At 53.5% G+C, this 18379-nt stretch overlaps 1 protein-coding gene across 2 annotated transcripts in view; it reads right to left on the bottom strand.

Annotated features, from left to right (window-relative positions):
- Positions 1-2414: 2414 nt before the first annotated feature.
- Positions 2415-18379, bottom strand: part of ZFAT (zinc finger and AT-hook domain containing) — a 141568-nt gene continuing 125603 nt past the window's right edge. For both annotated transcript variants that reach the window (XM_043879305.1, XM_043879307.1), the window contains one exon: positions 2415-3886. In XM_043879305.1, the coding sequence (XP_043735240.1) occupies positions 3647-3886 (240 nt within the window). In that variant the 3' untranslated portion in view covers positions 2415-3646. The remainder of the gene's footprint in view (positions 3887-18379) is intronic.

Genomic DNA, 18379 nt, shown 5'->3' with positions numbered 1-18379 from the left:
CAGGTCTCTCACATTGTAGGCAGATTCTTTACCAGCTGAGCCACAAGGGAAGCTCCAATAATTGTGGGGATGGTAATAATTAACCCAGCTCGGACACTTGTGCTGCATTAGGAGATGAACAGGCATCACCTTATCTAAGCCTCACAATGACTCAGAAGGAAGGTGCTCTTGTGATCTCCATTTTAGAGATGGAAAAACTGAGGCTCAGAGGTAACGTGTGATGGCCCAGCTTGTAAGTGGTGAACCCCGTTTCAACCCAGGAGTCTGACCTCAGACATAGGAAAGGCTCAGCCGTTCATGGCATATCCACACTTCACAGGGTGCCAGGTAATAGGTTTGCAGAGAACCCCCATCCTGGGCCGACCCTACTGATGATTACAGTCAACCTGTTGTGACCAAGGAGGCACAGATGTCAGGCAAGCATCCCACCCTCCAGGCCAGGCAGGAGCTGTCTTTCGAGGCTCATTTCTGTCGAGGTACCTGAGAGGGATGTATGTGACCTAAGAACTCACCACAGGTAGTTCCCTCATCAGTTTCTCCCGGTCCATCACAAGCCCCGCCCCCCGGGGGCGGGGCTACTCGCCATCACCCGCTGGCCTGGTTCTGGGATGCATGGCCCTAAAAGAGGTGCATCATGGAAGGACCAAGGGGGCGGGGGAGGTGTGAAAACTCTGCGGATGACTCTGACCTGACCCGCCTTCTGTCAACACCAACATTCCTTCCTTTGTCTGTTCCGTGATGGTTTAGTATACCAAGCCATCACTGCCTTCTTAGCCTGCAGGAATTGTAACAACTGTTATCCACCACAAACCACCGAAGCCTTAAATTGCAGCAGGAACAGTGACAGTAGTGATAGATTAGAATTTTTAAAATCAAACCAAAACGTGGCCCCGTCACGGCTAAGAGAAGGGCCAAGTTGACTGGAAAATAATTTACTTAGAAAATTTTGTGATCCACGGTAAATTAAATCCTCCCTTCAGAACATGTTTCTGCTTTTGTTTTTTGTTTTTCTCTTCCAAAGTAATAGTCCACTTAATTGATTCCCAAAGACCTCCTGCTACGACCTAAAACTATTATCGCTGGGGGGAGATGGACGTGGACCTGATCTGTGGGTGAGATGGACAGTTCATTTTGAAATTTTAAAAGGGGTGAGGTGGGGTGATGGATTTGGAATCAGTCTTTTCTCTCCAGCCTTGAAGGATGGAACCAAAGGATACAGGGAACATCATCAGTGACAACAGATAATGAATTTTAAATACTTAGTACAAGAAAAATTAATTTGCTAAATTGGCCCTGTAGATACAGTTATAAAATAAGTCACCATCTCCTTAAGCAACTCAAAACTTGGGGCTTCCCTGGTGGCTCAGCTGGTAAAGAATCCGCCTGTAACGCAGGAGACGGGGGTTCCATCCCTGGGTTGGGAAGATCCCCTGGAGAAGGGAAAGGCTACCCACTCTGGTATTCTGGCCTGGAGAATTCCTTGGACTGTATCATCCACGGGGTCAACAATCTAAGATAACTGGAAATCTCCAGATAAAATAATTTAAACTCGAAACTCAGAGCCACTAACGTACCTGCACATCCACGGCCACGCTGGGAGGTCACAGCCTCCTTACTGGGCATTTCTCAAGGGGCAGAGCTGTCCCTCTCTGCCCGACACTGTGCCAAGCACCTCACGTACGTTCTCTCGGTGAATCTCAGTACCTCTGAGTCTTATCGTCACCTGCGTGACACATCGAGCATACTAGACTAACTGTGGCAATCATTTTGTAATGTATAAAAATATCCAGTGACTATCCCATGTACCTCGAACTAACATAGTGTGTAGGTCAACCACACAGCAAGAAACAAACAAAAACACAAGCTTCTAAACACTGAGGGAAAAAAACCCATCATTTGGTTGTACCATTCACTTTTACCAAGATTGGTGAAAAACCCACCATCCTTACTAGAGAATAACTCAAAGTTCATTCTTTAGTGTTGTTGTTTAGTCGCTGAGTCCTGTCCAACTCTCAATCCCACAGACTGTGGGATTTTCCAGGCAAGAATACTAGAGTGGGTTGCCATTTCCTTCTTCAGGGGATCTTCCCGATCCAGGAATCAAACCTTCATCTCCTGTATTTATAGGTGGATTCTTTACCACGGATCCCCCAGGGAGGCCCCATTCTTCACTGAAAATGGGTCAATAATGTCTTCCTTGGCCACAAAAGAGAACTAGCCGCTGTAGGATTGAAAACGATTCTCAAGCTTTTTTCTTCATTACTGAACCAAAACTTTTAGCTGTTTTTGGTACCCAAATAGCATCATGGGCTTCGTTTCACATGAACAGTTTTGTGAGTCCTCCTATGACATGTCCTTCCATTATTTCATTGTGTAGTCTAGAAATGTGAAAGTCGAAAACCATGAAGCAACAGTTTGGCATTTTACACCTCAAAAGGATGGTTTATTCAAATAATTGGTTAGAATCACTATAAATTAAATAAAACTTCATTTGATTAAAAAAAAAAATCTTGACCTCAGTGAGCTGGACAGTGAGTGACGCCGTCAGGAGACCCCAGGGCTGGACGGGGGGTGGCGGTACTTGCCTTGATACCCCCGCAAAGCTGTCACACAGCAGAGGCGCAAAAGGTATGGGTTTACCAAGAGACCCTGGACAAAAAGGTCAGACTTAGGAGCATCGGGAAGGCCTGACGGTGGGTTTACTGCCCCTCCTGAAGCAGGGAGTGGCCGCTGCCTTCTCTAGGCTGCAGCAAACCAAAGTGAGGTGCCAGGAAGTGGAAGGGAAGACCACTGGCCTCTAATAGTGACCCCAAAACAAGGCTCGTGCTTTGGAGGGAGAACGACCTGACCATCACCGTCGAGTTCTGGGGCCCAGGGTCTCAGAGGGGGTGGCCCTGGGTAGTGGGGGGGGGCACATAAACCCACCAACCTAAAGGAGGAGAAGGACTCAGGTAGAGGAATGCTTCAACTCTATCCACCCCACCTCCTTAGAGTGGGAAGGGAATAGGAAAAAGTGCATTTATTGGAAAAGCAAAAGAATTCCAAGAAAGGAAGCTGAGACCACCCCCACCTGGGATGGGGACTGGGAGGGTCATCGAATCACGCTCACGTCACATGATAGTAAGTGCCTCGGAGGCTCCAGGAGGGCGGGACTCTGCACGTCCATCCCTCCCCTCGTTTCTCTCCTAAGTGATTCAGAAACGGCAAGGTCACCTCCTCTGGCGGCTGTCTCTCGGTCACATCTGGGGCTGTCCCAGAGAAAGATGGGGCACGTACACGGGGCGAGGGGCGCGGCTGGGGCCATGATCCAGGGAAGGTGCTGGTGAGGACTGGGGTGGGGAGGGGTGGTCTCTGAATCTCGACGCAAAGGGGCTGCCTCGGGAGAGCCCTGTCTGGGGGGAGTTGATGCGCAAGCCCTCCTGGAAGCGGATGAAGTGGGGTGGCTGTGTGTGTGTGTCTGCTGCGGGGAGGGGAGAGGGGGCCCCCGTATTGCTGGTGATGCCGACCGATGGCCTCGCCACCCAGAGGAGGGCCAGGAGGGCCCCACGTGGCTGCTGGAGCCGGGAGGGCAGAGGCGAGCGCGTGCAGAGCCCTGGTCTGGGGCCTCCCTGGGCGCCTCGCGGCTCCATGGCACGCCGCGGGTCCCCTAGAGCTCGGGGGCCGGCGGCCCCGCAGCCTGCTCCTCCACGGGCTGCACAGCCTCCTGCACGTAGACGATGAACTCCGAGGCCTCCCCGCCCTGCGTGTAGACGGTGACCGTCTCGATGCCCTCCACGTCGTCGGACGACACCACCAGATGGTGCTGCTCGGCCAGCTCCACGGAGGCCTGCTGGAGGGTCTCCTGGATCATGACCGTGTGGTTGGAGCTGGGCTCCTCGTCCGTGACCTGCGGGAGGGCGAGAGAGAGGTCACAAGGCGGGCCCCGCTTCGGGGTCCAGCCGGGACCAGAGGAATCACGGCGACTGCCTACAGAGCAGGCCGACTCCAGACAAGGCCAAACGCCAGCTGCTGCCAAAGCCCTGACTCTGTGTTCTGGTCTGTTTTACAACTGCTTTTGATCTTGAGAAGAGAAATAATACAGATACCATAGGCAAGAATTAGAGAGTGTTGTGACCCTAAGAGGTGCAAAAACGACTAACAGAAAACCAGTCCAGGAGGAAAGTGAAGGGCCCAGGCTGGCTGAGCTGGGGAATGACCGCGTCGGACACAGGAACAGACGTCAGGGAGACCGGCCTTGCCCAGGGGGGCGTGAAGGCGAGGCAGGAATTACCTCTGTCCTGCACTTGGTGGGGCTCCAACAGCAGCTCCCTCGCTGTGGGCTATGGGCCTCGGAAAGGCCACTTTCCCCCATGACCCTCTGCTATCTCATCTGTGAAACAGAAATTAGAATGCCCACTTCACAGAATGGCTCGGAGAACCGAAGAAGCTTTTGTAAGCAGAGTGGGTGCTTGATAACATCACCGCGCCTTCCAGGCCTTCATTCATGTGCTAACAACGTTTTCCTGAGGGACTGCAGCCTGTCAGTTACTCGTTCATTCATTCATTCCATTCAACACGACCGTCCTCGTTTCAGTGGACGGAGCTCTCTGAGGGCCAGGACGTCATTGCCGTGGCACAGCTCCCCCCAGATCCAGGCAGGGCGGGTGTGGGCCAGGAGCAAGCACCCAGTGTCTGCAGAAGGGTGCTCCGCTGGCTGCAGGTGAATGATGTGGGTGCTAGGGGAGCACGCGGGGGAAAACCAGCCTGGGGGGGCAGACACAGGACAGGGTGATGCTCTGACCGAGCGGGAGGGCAGCCTCCAGGGGAGGCACGGGAGTGTGCTCCAGGCAGAGCAGGGACAGAAGGAGCAAGGGCTCCCAGGACCCCCAGGAGAGACCCGGAGCAGCGGGCTTGCCCGGGTGGCCTCTGTGAGCTCCCACTTGTGAAACACTTTCTGACTCCCCGCTGGCTGGAGCCTGGGTTACAGTTTCCTCCCTGCCCAGCCCCCTGTAAACATGACTCACACCATCTCTGGGACCCACGTTCGGGTTTCCAGGGGTCTCCCTCAGCCCTGGGCCTGAGCCATTCCCTGCTAGCAGGAAGGGCTGTGTTGGGGGCAACGTGGTCAGGTTTAATTCAGAGAAGAAATCGGATGAGGTCCATCTGGGGTGGGCGCCACACAGTTATTGATTGGAAGGAACCTCCAACTTGCACAGAACTTTCCAGAAGCTAGAGAGATACTCTGAGTGGCAACTATTAGCACATTTAGTCTGAGCTGTCTTTCTACAGTAGATGGAGGCCTTTTATCTCCCCTTCTTTTACTGTTTGTTTCAATTTCATGAAACGGGAAAATGTACTGTGAACCAAGACTTTAGAAGTAAATATTGATTTACTTCACTTTGAAAGAGGGAACCTGACAGAAGGGTGGGGAAGCGGGGAGGGAACACTGGACAAACACTTTCCTCTGAACTGTCGGTCAATGCCGCATGAAAGTAAGGAGTCGGGGGGCATGCGGCATTTATGCTGCGGTTCCAGGACCTCACGTGGGCAAATCAAGCCCATCGACTTCAGGTAAACAGATGCCACAGTGGTGATAAAACAGGCGAGATCCACCAATACACGAGCTTTGAGACGCACTCCTGGCGTGACAGCACTCTTCATGCACAGCGACTGCCGTCAGAGGCGAAGCCCCGAACAAGGAAGAAGTCACCAACGGCGGACGTCACCATCCTCTGGAAGAACTCTAACACCTGAGGACTCATCAGGGCTGACACCGCTGCGCAGACAAGGAGACCCCTCCGGGCCCGGCCTCGGATGAGCAGAGCCTGCAATGTCTGTCCCCAAGGTGGCAGGGCGGGCCCCCAGGAGCCGGCCCAGGAGGGCCCAGGATGACCGAGGCATGACCACCGCCCACAGATGTGGGAAGAAGGGCAGAGGCCAAGATGAGGCCTCGGGGCTCGAAACAAGGGAAGATCACGTGCTAACTCTGTCCCGTAAGGGCTGGGGCCACTTTGTGGAAGGCGGTGGTGTCTGCAGACGGAGGGAGGGCGGAGGGGAGGCAGCAAAGAGCAGGCATGTACCCATCGCTCTGCTAGTTGCCAAACTCACTGGGCAGGGTCCCCACCTTCCAGATAGGATCACCAGTTCGGTTCATGCACTGCCAGTTCTGAGAGCAAAAATGAACTTTCCAAACGCCGTCCTCTGGGCTTACTTCACTAGGAAGAGTGATGAAGACGAAGGTGAATGTGCAGCCACAGAAATCCTGCAGAGGGTGACGCTCCTGGCCGGCACAGGTGTCGTGGGAGGGGCGTTCAAAGCGTAACTACGACACCCAGGGTTCGGTCGCCGCCTGGTGCTGGCCCAAGTTCACGGTCTCACGAGCTTGCATGTGCAAATGCCCGGCTTCACGTGAGGCTGTGGAAACGGGAACTGGGAGGCGTGGAGGGCTGCATCTCAGAGGCGGGTTCTGAGCCCTTCCCTCACCCTCATGCACTCCACCTCAGACATGACCCACACTCTGCTTCTATGTTTTCTGTTTCTGCAAAGCACAGACTTCCTTCTCTGCCCCCATGGCACCCAGGGGACGCTCTCCTCACCCCAGGCCCGTCACTTGCACATGGCATCTTGTGGCCTGGGCATCTCAGGGAAACCTCTAGTGCCCATGACTCATCTAAGGTCAGTGGGCTGGAAGGTAGTTCAAATCTGGATGTTAATCCAGGTGACCTCAAGTCCAGGGACCTTCCCTGGCTGGTGCTGTGTGGCAGCGACTAAAGAGATGACGCGTCATAGATCAGTAGGGCTAAATTATGGCTCTCTACCCGTCCTAATCAGTTTAGGGCTGACTGTATAGCTCTCGACCATTTTCTTTGTTCAGAACGATCGCTCTAGCAGTTTAATCTATTAGCACAGGCTTACAATTGTTCTCCACGGTAGAAATAATCTGCCTTCACGGTGTCATTATCCCCCAAGATGGGTACTCCATTTTCCCCAAGTGCTGTATCTAACACATCTTCCAGCTAAATTATTAGCAGCACAGAGAGCTTAATGGAAAACCTTAACCCACAGGACTGTGCAAATTATTCACTAAATCAGGCTCTGAGTTCTGCAGCTCTGCCCACCTTGAGTGTTCCAGAATCTAGTTTTCTTCCCTGTGCGTGTGTGTGCTAAGTCACTTCAGTCGTGTCCAACTCTTTGCAACCCTATGGACTGTAGCCCACCAGGCTCTTATGTCCACGGGATTCTCCAGGCAAGATACTGGAGTGGCTTGCCATGCCCTCCTCCAGGGGCTCTTACTGACCTTGGGATCGAACCAGGGTCTCTTAAGTCTCCTGCATTGGCAGGCGGGGTCTTTACCACGAGCGCTGTCTAGAGCAGATCACAAACAGAGCCCGGCGCTCTGCAGGGCTCTTCCCTTTCGGAGTTTCCCGTCAAGACCCCATCCTTTCCACAAAGATACAGCGGCTAAGGGGCATCTGGGAAACGAATGGGGCGGGCCTGCGCCCCAGTCCACACCTCTGCCCTGCCTCCCAAAGACATGGAGAGGGTCCCGTCTGTAAGACCGGATGCTCAGCCCCCTCACCCGCCCTACAAACTCTGCCATGAGTGACAAGAGGGCTTTTGAGTGAATAAATGAAAAGAGGGCAGCCCACAATCCTGCGTGCCATCCTGCGTGTCCCCACGCTCCACACAGCCCCCCGGGTGTCCCTGCCCAGCCAGACCCTGCATGGCCGGAGCCGCCGCCCTGCACCCAGTACCCTGCCGGCCGCCTGGCCCTCCCCGAAATGTGACTGCCCTGCTTGGAGCCCCTCCGTCAGCTGTGGAAAAGCTGACCTCTCCAGAGCAGTCCATCGGGCACTCGGCCTGCACCCCGGGAGAAGACGACGAGGGCAAAGGTCCCAAGGCCGCGTGTCCCCTCAGCCTGCGCCCCGAGAAGATGAAAGCGGTCCCAAGGCCGCACATCCCCTGCAGCAGCAGGAATGGGAGTCACTGTGCAGAGTGAATGCAGTGGACCCTGCAGGAGGCTGATGTGGCTATCGAGTGGAGGCTGATTTTCTCAGGAAGACAAGGTCTGGTTCTGAAGGGACCTTGCAGCATAAAACGCTGCTCGCCGGGGTCCCCACATGCAGTCAGGCCCCTCGGAGCATCGCCTGATGATGGTGGCCAGTGGGTGGGCAGACAAAGGTTCCCTGGGCCCAGAGCAACTGAGAAACCAGAAGAGGGATGAAAACAAGCTTTAAAGTCAGGAGCAGATCTGAAGGGCAGTTGCCTACAATGGCTGTGGGGCGGCAAAGGTGCGGCCTTGGTTGGAACAGGGACATGTTACATTAGCACCTGCTCTGCAAGACAGACAGAGCAGTGGGCTCTGTCTGGACACCTCTGGACAATGAACCACTTACTGAATAAGCCATCGGACAAGTATCTGGCTCTCGTCTGTCACACACTCAGCCCCCTGTATTTCAAACGCTCAAGCTGAGAGTTAATTGTCAGACACTGCTAGAGGCTGGAGACAGAACTGTGGGTCTCCCACGTTCTAGACACAAAAGGGTGTCCAGTTCAGTGGAGGGACTGGAGAGGACACTTCTCCTGGACCCCCAGGGTGGGGCAGGGCTGGGAGGGCAGGGAGCGGGTGGTGGTCAGCAGTGGTTTCCTGCAGATGACCCCGGTCTTGAACAATGGAGGGTTTCCAGGAATTGAAAGAATGCAAACATCCTCTAAGGTCCCTTGCACTGCAGAAATTGTCAGACTCCAGGATACAGAGAATTAGAGGGCTGCAGACAAAAATCCAAACACGACAAACCGGAAAACAATAATGAAAAAGAACCCTGTGGTCAGTTCCTTTAGGTGAAACGCTCCCCTGGGTGTGTTGAAGCTCTAGGGAAGGTGTCTTATTTTTTCCAGCAATTAGGGTTTCACTCACTGCTTAAATTATAGCCAAGCAAGAGCTTCCTCCAGCATTCTCAATAGGAGACTGCAGACCCATTTTCCAAGATTAATAAGCAAGCATGTTTACTGTAGCAACCCTAGGTCAGGTGTGGCATTGCCTGAATGAGAAACAAAGGGAAATGGTAAATATGATCCTGAATTTATAGAGGAAAGAAAAGGTATAAACGAATGTGGTTTATAAAAAAGCATCATAAATTCTCAACTCTAAAAATATATACATATCTAGGGGATCAAAAAAAAGAGGAGGTGAATACTATGTGCAAGAAATTTGTGGAAACATCAAAAGATAGCAAAAGATATTCACAGACAGGGAGAAACCATTCCAGAGATCAAAGAAAATTTAAAGCCTTTTAAAAAAAGAGCATGAATCCCCCCGGGAAGGGAGGAGGCCTGTGACGCATGCCCGCTTTCATGAGACAACGGCATCATCCCCCCCCCCACCCCACCGTATTTTGCTCTTGGTTGCAAGCAAACAGCAGATACTTTCTTCTTTTCTGAAAATACACACCCCATAAACAGTGCAAAGTCCAGGTTGTAAAGACTGACTGCTCGATAAAAAGTCCCCGCTAGCGTGTCCTTGCTCTGAGACGCTGAGGGGTCCATCTGGCGACACTGGGCTCCCCAGTGCTGAGACGCCAGGGCACCAGGGAGCCCCCTGCACAGAGTGGCCTTGGTCAGGGGGGTCCTGGCCTGGGGGGAACAGGCGTGTCTCTTTGCCCGGAAACGGGAAGAGAGACCTCGAGTTCGTCACAGGATGAGCGTGGAAAGGCTTGCACGTTGGCCAGACCGACTGGGCAGGCAGCTGGGTTAGAGGCAGGGGCCCAGGCAGCAAAAAGGAGGAGCGCGTGGCCAGGACCCGCTGTGTTTCTCAGGCGTCTGAGCGCAGATTGGTGTGATCTCAGTAAACCAGGGGGCTCAGGAAAACAGAATCCTTCTGCTGTGAACAGTGGTACAGCGGGAAGGGTGGCATGACCTCACTTGAGAATTAAGAAACAGCGGGGACCCAGAGCCTGGCACAGGGCAGGGGTGTGAAGCGGCGTGAGGTGCTCATGATTGCTCGTGGGTCAGCCCCTCCAGGGCAGCGTCCCCACCACTGCCACCTCCACACGGCCCTCTCCCCCGCGTCTTGATTAGCACACCCTCCTCCGGACAATGTGCACACAGCACGGAGCTTCCCGCAGGCCTGATGTGAATGAGTCTAATGTTTGCCTCCAGAGATATTTTCAAACAGAACCCAAACAGAGTATCTTCCCAGCGACAGGGAGGGAGGGGGCAGGTGGTGGCTTCTGACCGCCTCTAAGTATCTTCTGATATTTAGACAAGTTTGCTACGCGGGATGCTGCCTTTTGGCGACCCGTCAGCACACATACGCTAATTTCCACTGACTGCCCCACATGCCTGGGCTCCGCATCGCTGGCAGGCACCTGGCCCTGAGGGGGCGGGGTGTGGGGGGAATGCGCTTCTCCTGGAAGCCTCCCCCTGCCTGGCAGCCCGTCCACAGGTGGACCACTCTCCGGTCAGGCAGGGTTCCCAATACCGTGCTCACTGAAGCCCCCTCCACTCCATTTGGGTGCATTTCCCTCTGCACGTGGCTCAGCACAAAAGACCTCCGCCCTGCTGATGTTCACCAGCCCCCGGACCTGGGGCGGGCGCTCCATGGAGACCTGGGCCTGACAGACTCCTCCCCCTGCCGTCCCCAGGGCCCTGCTCCGTGCTGGGCCGGGAGGTGGCACTGGCTTCTCGCCTCAGCGGTGGACTCTTCTTCCTGCGAGCCAGCAATCTGTTTCCTCTAGAAGTTTCTCTCTGTGTCCTTCAACACAGGTGACGGGCAGCCTCCAGGAGACCCTGGGGACCAGGACATGGAGCTGGCAGGACACACCGTGTTCCCCCCAGGACCTTCAGAGCCGCCAGCCCTGCTCAAGAGAGACAGACCGAACTCTCAGCGACTCAGCACACCTGGCTTCTGTTTGCTGTTGATCAGTCGCTAAGTTGTGTCTGACTCTGAGACCCCAGGGACTGCAGCATGCCAGGCTTCCCTGTCCTCTACTATCTCCCGGAGTTTGCCCAAACTCGTGTCCCTTGTATGGGTGATGCCATCCAACCATCTCATCCTCTGTCGCCCCCTTCTCCTCCTGTCTTCAATCTTTCCCAGCATCAGGGTCTTTTCCAGTAAGTTGGCTCTTGGCATCAGGTGGCCAAAGTATTGGAGCTTCAGCATCAGCATCAGTCCTTCCAATAAATATGAAGAGTTGATTTCCTTTAGGATTAACGGATTTGATCTTGCAATCCAAGGGACTCTCAAATGTCTTCTCTAGCACAATTCGAAAGCATCAATTGTTCGACACTCGGTTTTCTTTATGGTCCAACTCTCTTATCTGTACAAGACTTCAGGAAAGACCATAGTTTTGACTAGATGAATCTCAGCCGGCAAGTGATGCCTCTACTGGTCTAATATGATGTCTAGGTTTGTCAGAGCATCCTGTTTAAAGAATGTCAATCATAACAAAACATAAACCACTCCAATCACTCTTCAAACTCACCCAGGTAGGTTCGTTAGTAACAAAGTAGGTCTAAGAACAGAGTCAGGGACCGTGAGGGTCTTACTCTGAGGCCAGTGCAACTCCGAGGTTGACGCCCACCACGTGCACTGCTGTGAGCAGCCCCAGACCCCGAGCAAAAACTCCACTGGACACCGCCTCCTGCTCCTCAGGCCACAGCTCCCTTCCTTCCGACGTGTACTTCTCTCTCTGGGTAGGGAGATCTGCCCACTTGGGGTCTCTCTGGCCCTGCGTTGAAGTCAGGTGCCCCTTCTGGCTCAGAGCCCCCCAACCAACTCCCTGTTACTTTGGGCAGCAGGTCCCATGATGCTGCTTGGCACCAGCTTTTCCATATCAGCCTCCTCTAGGGCCTTCTCCAGGGATGTTGTGTGTGTTCGTCGTTCAATCGTGTCCTCTTTGCGACCCCATGGACTGCAGCCCGCCGGGCTCCTCTATCCGTGGGATTCTCCAGGCAAGAATACTGGAGTGGGTTGCCATGCCCTTGTCCATTTTCCAGAGGGTTGACCCCGAATGTCACAACCACGGCATGTGGGAGGGGGTCATGTTGTCTCCAGCCGTGAACATGATGCAACCATCTGCCTGGACCAGGCAACAGGCTCTGCTACGAAGCAGGAGGTGTTTCATCCACGCTGGGACTCTCACTGCTGAGCACGGGGCCTGGACGGCTGCATTGGAACCTGCCTGCTGCACAGAAGCTTCCAGAAGCAGAAACAGTTGTGGCTGACTTGTAGGAGCTCAGACTGGAGTTAAGGAGCTCTGTCACTCCTGTGACAGGAGCTAAGATTAGACTCAAGCAGAGCCAGGCACGCTGCCAGCTGCTTCATTTGCATAATTATGCATAACCCGCAGAGCAGCCCCACAGGGTAGGTTCTATTATTTCCCCACTTTACAGATGAAACAACAGAATTTCCGAGAGGAGAAGGGCTTTGCCCCAGGCCACACTATTAAGGGAACAACACAGGGTCAAGTGCAGCCAGTCTGGCTCCCTTTCAGCCGCTTACTGCACTACTGGCTGCATCCTTCTCCACCCACTGTGACCTGGCCTGGGGTGAGCCCTGAAATGGGCTTCTCAGGAGACCCCCTGTGCACTGCTCATCCAGGAAGGGGCTCCGTTTTCAGGGCTGAGGCTCCCCGGGCAGGGTATTCACGCAACTGGAAATCACAGGTTGCCCCACCACGGGCACCCCAGCGCACCCAGCTCAGCGTCCGGAATCTGGTCCCCCAGGGATGCCGGGATCTGGTTCACATTTTGAAAAGATCACTCTGTCTGAAAAGTGGATTTTAGAGCTGCAAGGGAGAAAGTACGCGGCCTGGTGAAGAGCCAGGTCTGTGACCAGGGAGGGAGGCTGACAGCTGAAGGCAGACCTCCCTGGGCTCCACGACACTCACGAGCCACCCGGGGAGGGGACGATGGTGCAATGCAGGGTCTGATTCAGCAGGCCTGAGGGGGTCTGCCAGACGGTCTGCGTTTCTAACAAGCTCCATGATGCTGATGCTGCTGGCCCGGGGACCACATTCTGCGTAGTCAGGGCTCGATGGGGGCGGCGGCCTGGGGACAGAGGGACAACTCAAGGTACCTTACGAAGTGAGTGCCCACAGCAGGAAGAGGATTTGCTGATGGATCAGACGTCGGGGTGAGAGAGGCCGAGGAGGGAAGACAGACTCCAGGAGGAGGAGTGGAGAGCTGCATTTACTAGATGGACAGGAGGCAGGGGGCGGGGTGTGGGGTCCAGAGGCCTTGCTTAGGGGAGCTTCTGGGCTAAGACGGGCGCTCCCGCCCGAGTGGGAGGGACGAGCAAGAACCAGCCTGCAGCAGCACTGCCCTGGGCCGAGCGTGAGGAAGGCTGGACCAGACCCCCTTCCGATGGTGATTGCAGCTCTGGGTCCTCCTATCACAGCCCTGCCTTTGCCCCAAATCTGCAGCAGACCTAGAGATGTCAGCCAGCAAGGGGACGCTGCAGGGACGGGAGGAGGCAACTAAACCCCAGCTGCCCTGGCCAAGGACGTGGATCAGGAAACGGGCACCCGAGCAAACAGTAACAAACACGAGAGTCGGGCTGTTGTTGTTTAGTTGCTAAGTCATGTCCGACTCTTTGCGACCCAACCCCACGGACTGTAGCCCACCACGCTCCTCTGTCTATGGGATTTCCCAGGCAAGAATACGGAAGTGAGTTGCCATTTTCTTCTCCAAGGGATCTTCCCAACCCAGGGATCATACCCGCGTCTCCTGCATCGTCGGGAGGGTTTACCACTGAGCCGCCAGGGAAGCCTCAAACACAAGAGTATTAACACTCAAATAAAGTGGGATTCTGCAAACTGCACCAACCGAGCTGCAGCTTCTGAGGCACAAGGGGAAATTGGGTCTTAGGGAAAAGGGTAACAGAAGCAGGGTTCAATGACTGACACCTTCAGGGCAGCGAACAACGTCTTATGTGAAAAGGAGTGTCAGGATGGGGTAGGGAAAAGCTTTTATTCTCTGTTTTTTCAGACAATTTCCCGTATGATCATGGATATATACTAGAACTTACTTTTACTTTTAAAATTTCACAAAGAGATGGAATTTTCAGTCACTGCCACGGAATAGGAGGGCTCAGCAGGCCATAAAAGAGCTGTGAAAGGAAGCAGTCGTGAATATCAGCCTCAGACATCACACCAGAAGTGGAAATCACTGAGGGAAGTTGTATTTAAGACAAAGATTGAAATGGCTGAGGCAGGCTCAGCAAGGACAGCAGCTGGCATGACGTGACCAGGAGGGTAACCCGTAGCCAAGCCCCCGAGTGAACTGTCTGGATCTATATGCTGAAGGTCACCACTCAGCTCGGCAGCAGGCACTCCACAAGCAATGTGAAGTGGGCAAATATTTGAAGAGGCTACCTGTGTGTGTAATTAGATGCTTGATGTAATTCAAGTTGGCAGAGCCCCAGGATCAAATAAATTGTGCCACAAAGTTCTTTAGGCAGGAGCCAGACCTCACCAATCAAAACACGCCTGTGAAAACTGGCTCTCATGGGAAGGGCTATAAGAGGGAGAAACAGAGAAAGGAGTCGGTGAGACTTCCCCATTTATATAACAATCAAAAGAACTGGGAATCAGAAGATAAAAGGTAGACGTCTCTCTGGATGGCAGGCATCGCTTCTAACACTAACAGAGAATCCAGAATTAGATCAGCCGATGGTCAGCAAGCACAGGGGATGCTGATGACCTCAGTTCTGCAGTCTGCATTGAATCTGACCGCCTGTGAAAGGCAGGTGGCTCCCCGGCGTGGGCCTTCCAAGGCACAAATCCATCGTGACTGCCACTACCCTGCAGAGTCAACGCACGTGGGAGGGTGTGGGACATTCCCACCACACGGCGAGGACACACAGCAACACTGGCAGTACTTCCAGAGGAGGAAGGCTGAAGCTACCATCAGTTCTTTTGACACCATACACAGTCTCCCTCTTCCAGGAAAGAATCCTTAGACGAACCACAGTGGTGGTAAAGCCACTGTATCGGGGAAGCAGAACAGTCAACTGAAGGTGCCAGGGTTTGGCGATGAGGAAAAGCATAAAAATTTCCTGTGCTCACAAGCAAGTGATCTGAAGACAGAGCAGGTTCTGAGGAGAGATGTGAGTGGAGAGAAAAGAAGGGGTGGCTCTCCTGTTATTTGCATGTGTTTGGGGGAGTCGGGGAGAGGTCTGTTTATGGTGTGATTCCAACAGAGCCTCTGCAGGAACGAGGAAAGGACGCTCATTAACTCCCAGATTATTGGAGCTAAAAGGAATAACAGAACAGGGTGGCTCCACCCAGCACCGTCTGCGTGCAGGACGAGGGGGAGACCTCAACTCAGTCTCCCTTTACGGCAACGCGGGCGGCCAGTATCTCCTGTGATTTCCACGGTTTACAAGAGCATCTCATGCAGACGTGTGATTCTTCCATCAGGTCTCTCACTGAGAGTTAAGAGACCAAATTCAGGGAATGGAGTGACTGTTTTTAAGTAGCAATGAACATAGCTTTTGTTCCCTCACACAAATCACCTTCCAAGTCCCTCCCACCATTGTTTTGCCACAAATCTTATGAGGATGCTCAATATCTGCCCCCGGCGGGTCAGGAGGCCCATCCTGGGCTCCCCTGAAGGATGGGGCACAGCAGCAAGGCCCCCCCACTCAGAGGCTGCACTTGAGGAGTCCCCTCTGAAGAGTGGCTTCTCCCCACCAGATGCCCCCATACAGACGGAGAGAGTGAAAGAGGTTCCGGGGACCACGTGACTCAGAGCCTTACACGAAAAACAGGACAGCCTGGGCCCCAGTTTCCCTGAAAACAGGCGACTGATGTACATGGACGGCCACAGGAGTGCACAGCATTTCCTCACCGAAATAACGAACCACAAGTAACAGACAGCAATTCCAGGTTGGCTGCCAACCAACGTGCCTCCTCCAGCGAGAGTGGCTACGGAAACTGCCTCTCGGGCTGCCTGCTGGGCCCTCGAGAGGCGGGGTGCTTTTGACAAAGCTGGAACTTCTGCTTTGGGGTTTGATTTTTGTTTATATTTTTAATCAGCACTAAAAGCAAGTGAGAAGAACACTTGGGATTTTGAACAGGATGGCGGCAGCATCATTCCGGGCCTGCCAGGCTGAGGGTCTACACGGGGAAGTGGGTGAGGGCCTGCCCCCCGTCTGGAGGGAGCGGGCCTGAGCCTCCAGCACGTAGGAGGGAACAAAAGCAGGAGAGTGGCGATTCTAGGAAGCGCTGCAGAGACGCAGGAGCAGCGGCAGAGACACAGGCCTGTCCTGAGGGCCTGCTAACCACAGTCCCTACCGAGCCCCTCACTCCACGGGGGAGGAACAAGGAGGACCACCTGCTCGCTCTTGACCTGCGGATGAAAGTGGCGGACTCCTGAGGGTCGCCCCTCCTCAGTCATGCCTCTTTCAAGGACCTGCAAGGTGGCTCTCATTCTTGAACCTGGAGGGGAAATGTCACCTGTGATTAGAAACAAGGGTGTCCCAAGGTGTGTGTGCTTCCCAAGGCTGCCACCTCACACTGAAGTCTGTGACTCAAAATCGTCTCTACGACAACGTAGTATCTCAGTAAACAGTAGCCTGGATTAACAAAGACTTTCTGCTGACAAAGAGGCCCTCATACTTTGAAATGTACCACATGAACACGTGAAGGTTAATATTGTGTGGCACCTCAATTGGGCCAAGGGGTGCCCAGCTCAGCCGCCTACTGTGTAGGGGTAACCTCCGCAGCAGACAGCACCCAAGTTATCTCAGAAAGACCCTGGATTATCACGAGGCCATAAGATACTGTGACCCCATGGACTGCAGCACGCCAGGCTTCCCTGTCCTTTACTATCTCCTGGAGCTTGCTTAAACTCATGTCCGTTGAGGCGGTGATGCCATCCAACCATTTCATCCTCTGTCGTCCCCTTCTCCTCCTGCCTTCAATCTTTCCCAGCATCAGGGTCTTTTCCAATGAGTCAGTTCTTCGCATCAGGTGGCCAAAGTATTAGAGCTTCAGCTTCAGCATCAGTCCTTCCAATGAATATTCAGGGGTGATTTCCTTTGGAATTGACTTGCTATCCAAGGTACTCTCAAGAGTCTTCTCTAGCACTACAGTTTGAAAGCATCAATTCTTAGCTGCTCAGCCTTCTTTATGGTCCAGCTCTCACATCTGTACATGACTCTGGGAAAAGCAAAGCTTTGACTACATGGACCATTATTGAGAGTATCTTAGACAGCAAGGAGATCAAACGAGTCAATCCTAAATCCAGGGTGAGGGGAACATCACTGATTCCCAGCAGGTGCCCCAGAGTCCATATCTGAGGGGCCTACGCACACTTGGTAAACAGATGTGATTTCTCTACTGGAAAATCCTAAACCAGAATTTAGTTAAAAGAAAAAAAGACAAAGAAACTGATTTCTGTAATAAAAACAGATGTATTGGGACATCCCTAGTGGTCCAATGGCTAAGACACCACACACCCAAAGCAGGGGGCCCGGGTTTGATCTCTGGTCAAGAAACTAGATCCTGCCTGCAAGCTGCAACTAAAGATCCTGTATTAACGCAAATAAGGAACTGGAATGGCCAAATAAATAAATTTTAAAAAAAACAGCTAAATTTAAGCTTAAATAAGACAACTGAATAGAGAGGTCATTCCTTTAGCTAGGGGAGCCTGACACAGTGCAACCCCATAGGCATTGCAGGGGCCATCTGAGGCCTCCCTGCCCATCTGTCCATCCATCCATTTTCCCATCCATCATTTATCAATAGCCTTAGAGCTCCAGGTGCCAGCCAGGCAAACACGACTCACATCTCCACCAGGTTCCTCTGTCTACGGAATTCTCCAGGCAAGAACACTGGAGAGGGTAGCCACTCCCTTCTCCAGGGGATCTTCCCAACCCAGGGATCAAACCCAGGTATCATGCATTACAGGCAGATTCTTTACCAGCTGAGCCACCAGGGATGCCCCCAGTTAACCCCTGATGCGCCAGGTCAGCCAGGCGGACAGGACTCACAGCCTCAGGGAACATTTCCAAGTGCAGTGACTCAGGCCCGCATTAAACAGTGACACCCCTCTGAGCCCTGCTTTGAATAAACCGAAGACTGAAGGGTGCCCCTGTTTTCCACCACTGCGAACACATTATCCCTTTTTACAGGGCTGCACCGGAGACTTATCTGCCTTATCCCTCGTCACGCTGTCACCCTAACGCCTCGGTACATAGCTAAGCCATCTCCTCCACTCGCAACCTCGCGTATCACCGCTCCGCCTGCGACGTGCAATAAATCATGTCTCCAGGGAGCAGCAGATCCATCCTGTTCCTAGAAGGAAGTCTTGAGACACAGCGGTGGCGCCTCCCTGAAGTTCTGCAAAGGATCTAGCATGCCCGAAACAGCCAAAGGTCCCCTGATGCCCTTCC

Source organism: Cervus elaphus, chromosome 21, assembly GCF_910594005.1.
Source record: "Cervus elaphus chromosome 21, mCerEla1.1, whole genome shotgun sequence".
Lineage (NCBI taxonomy): Eukaryota > Metazoa > Chordata > Mammalia > Artiodactyla > Cervidae > Cervus > Cervus elaphus.
The sequence above is the reverse complement of the archived record's forward strand: the minus strand, read 5'-3'. Positions and strand labels throughout refer to the sequence as shown.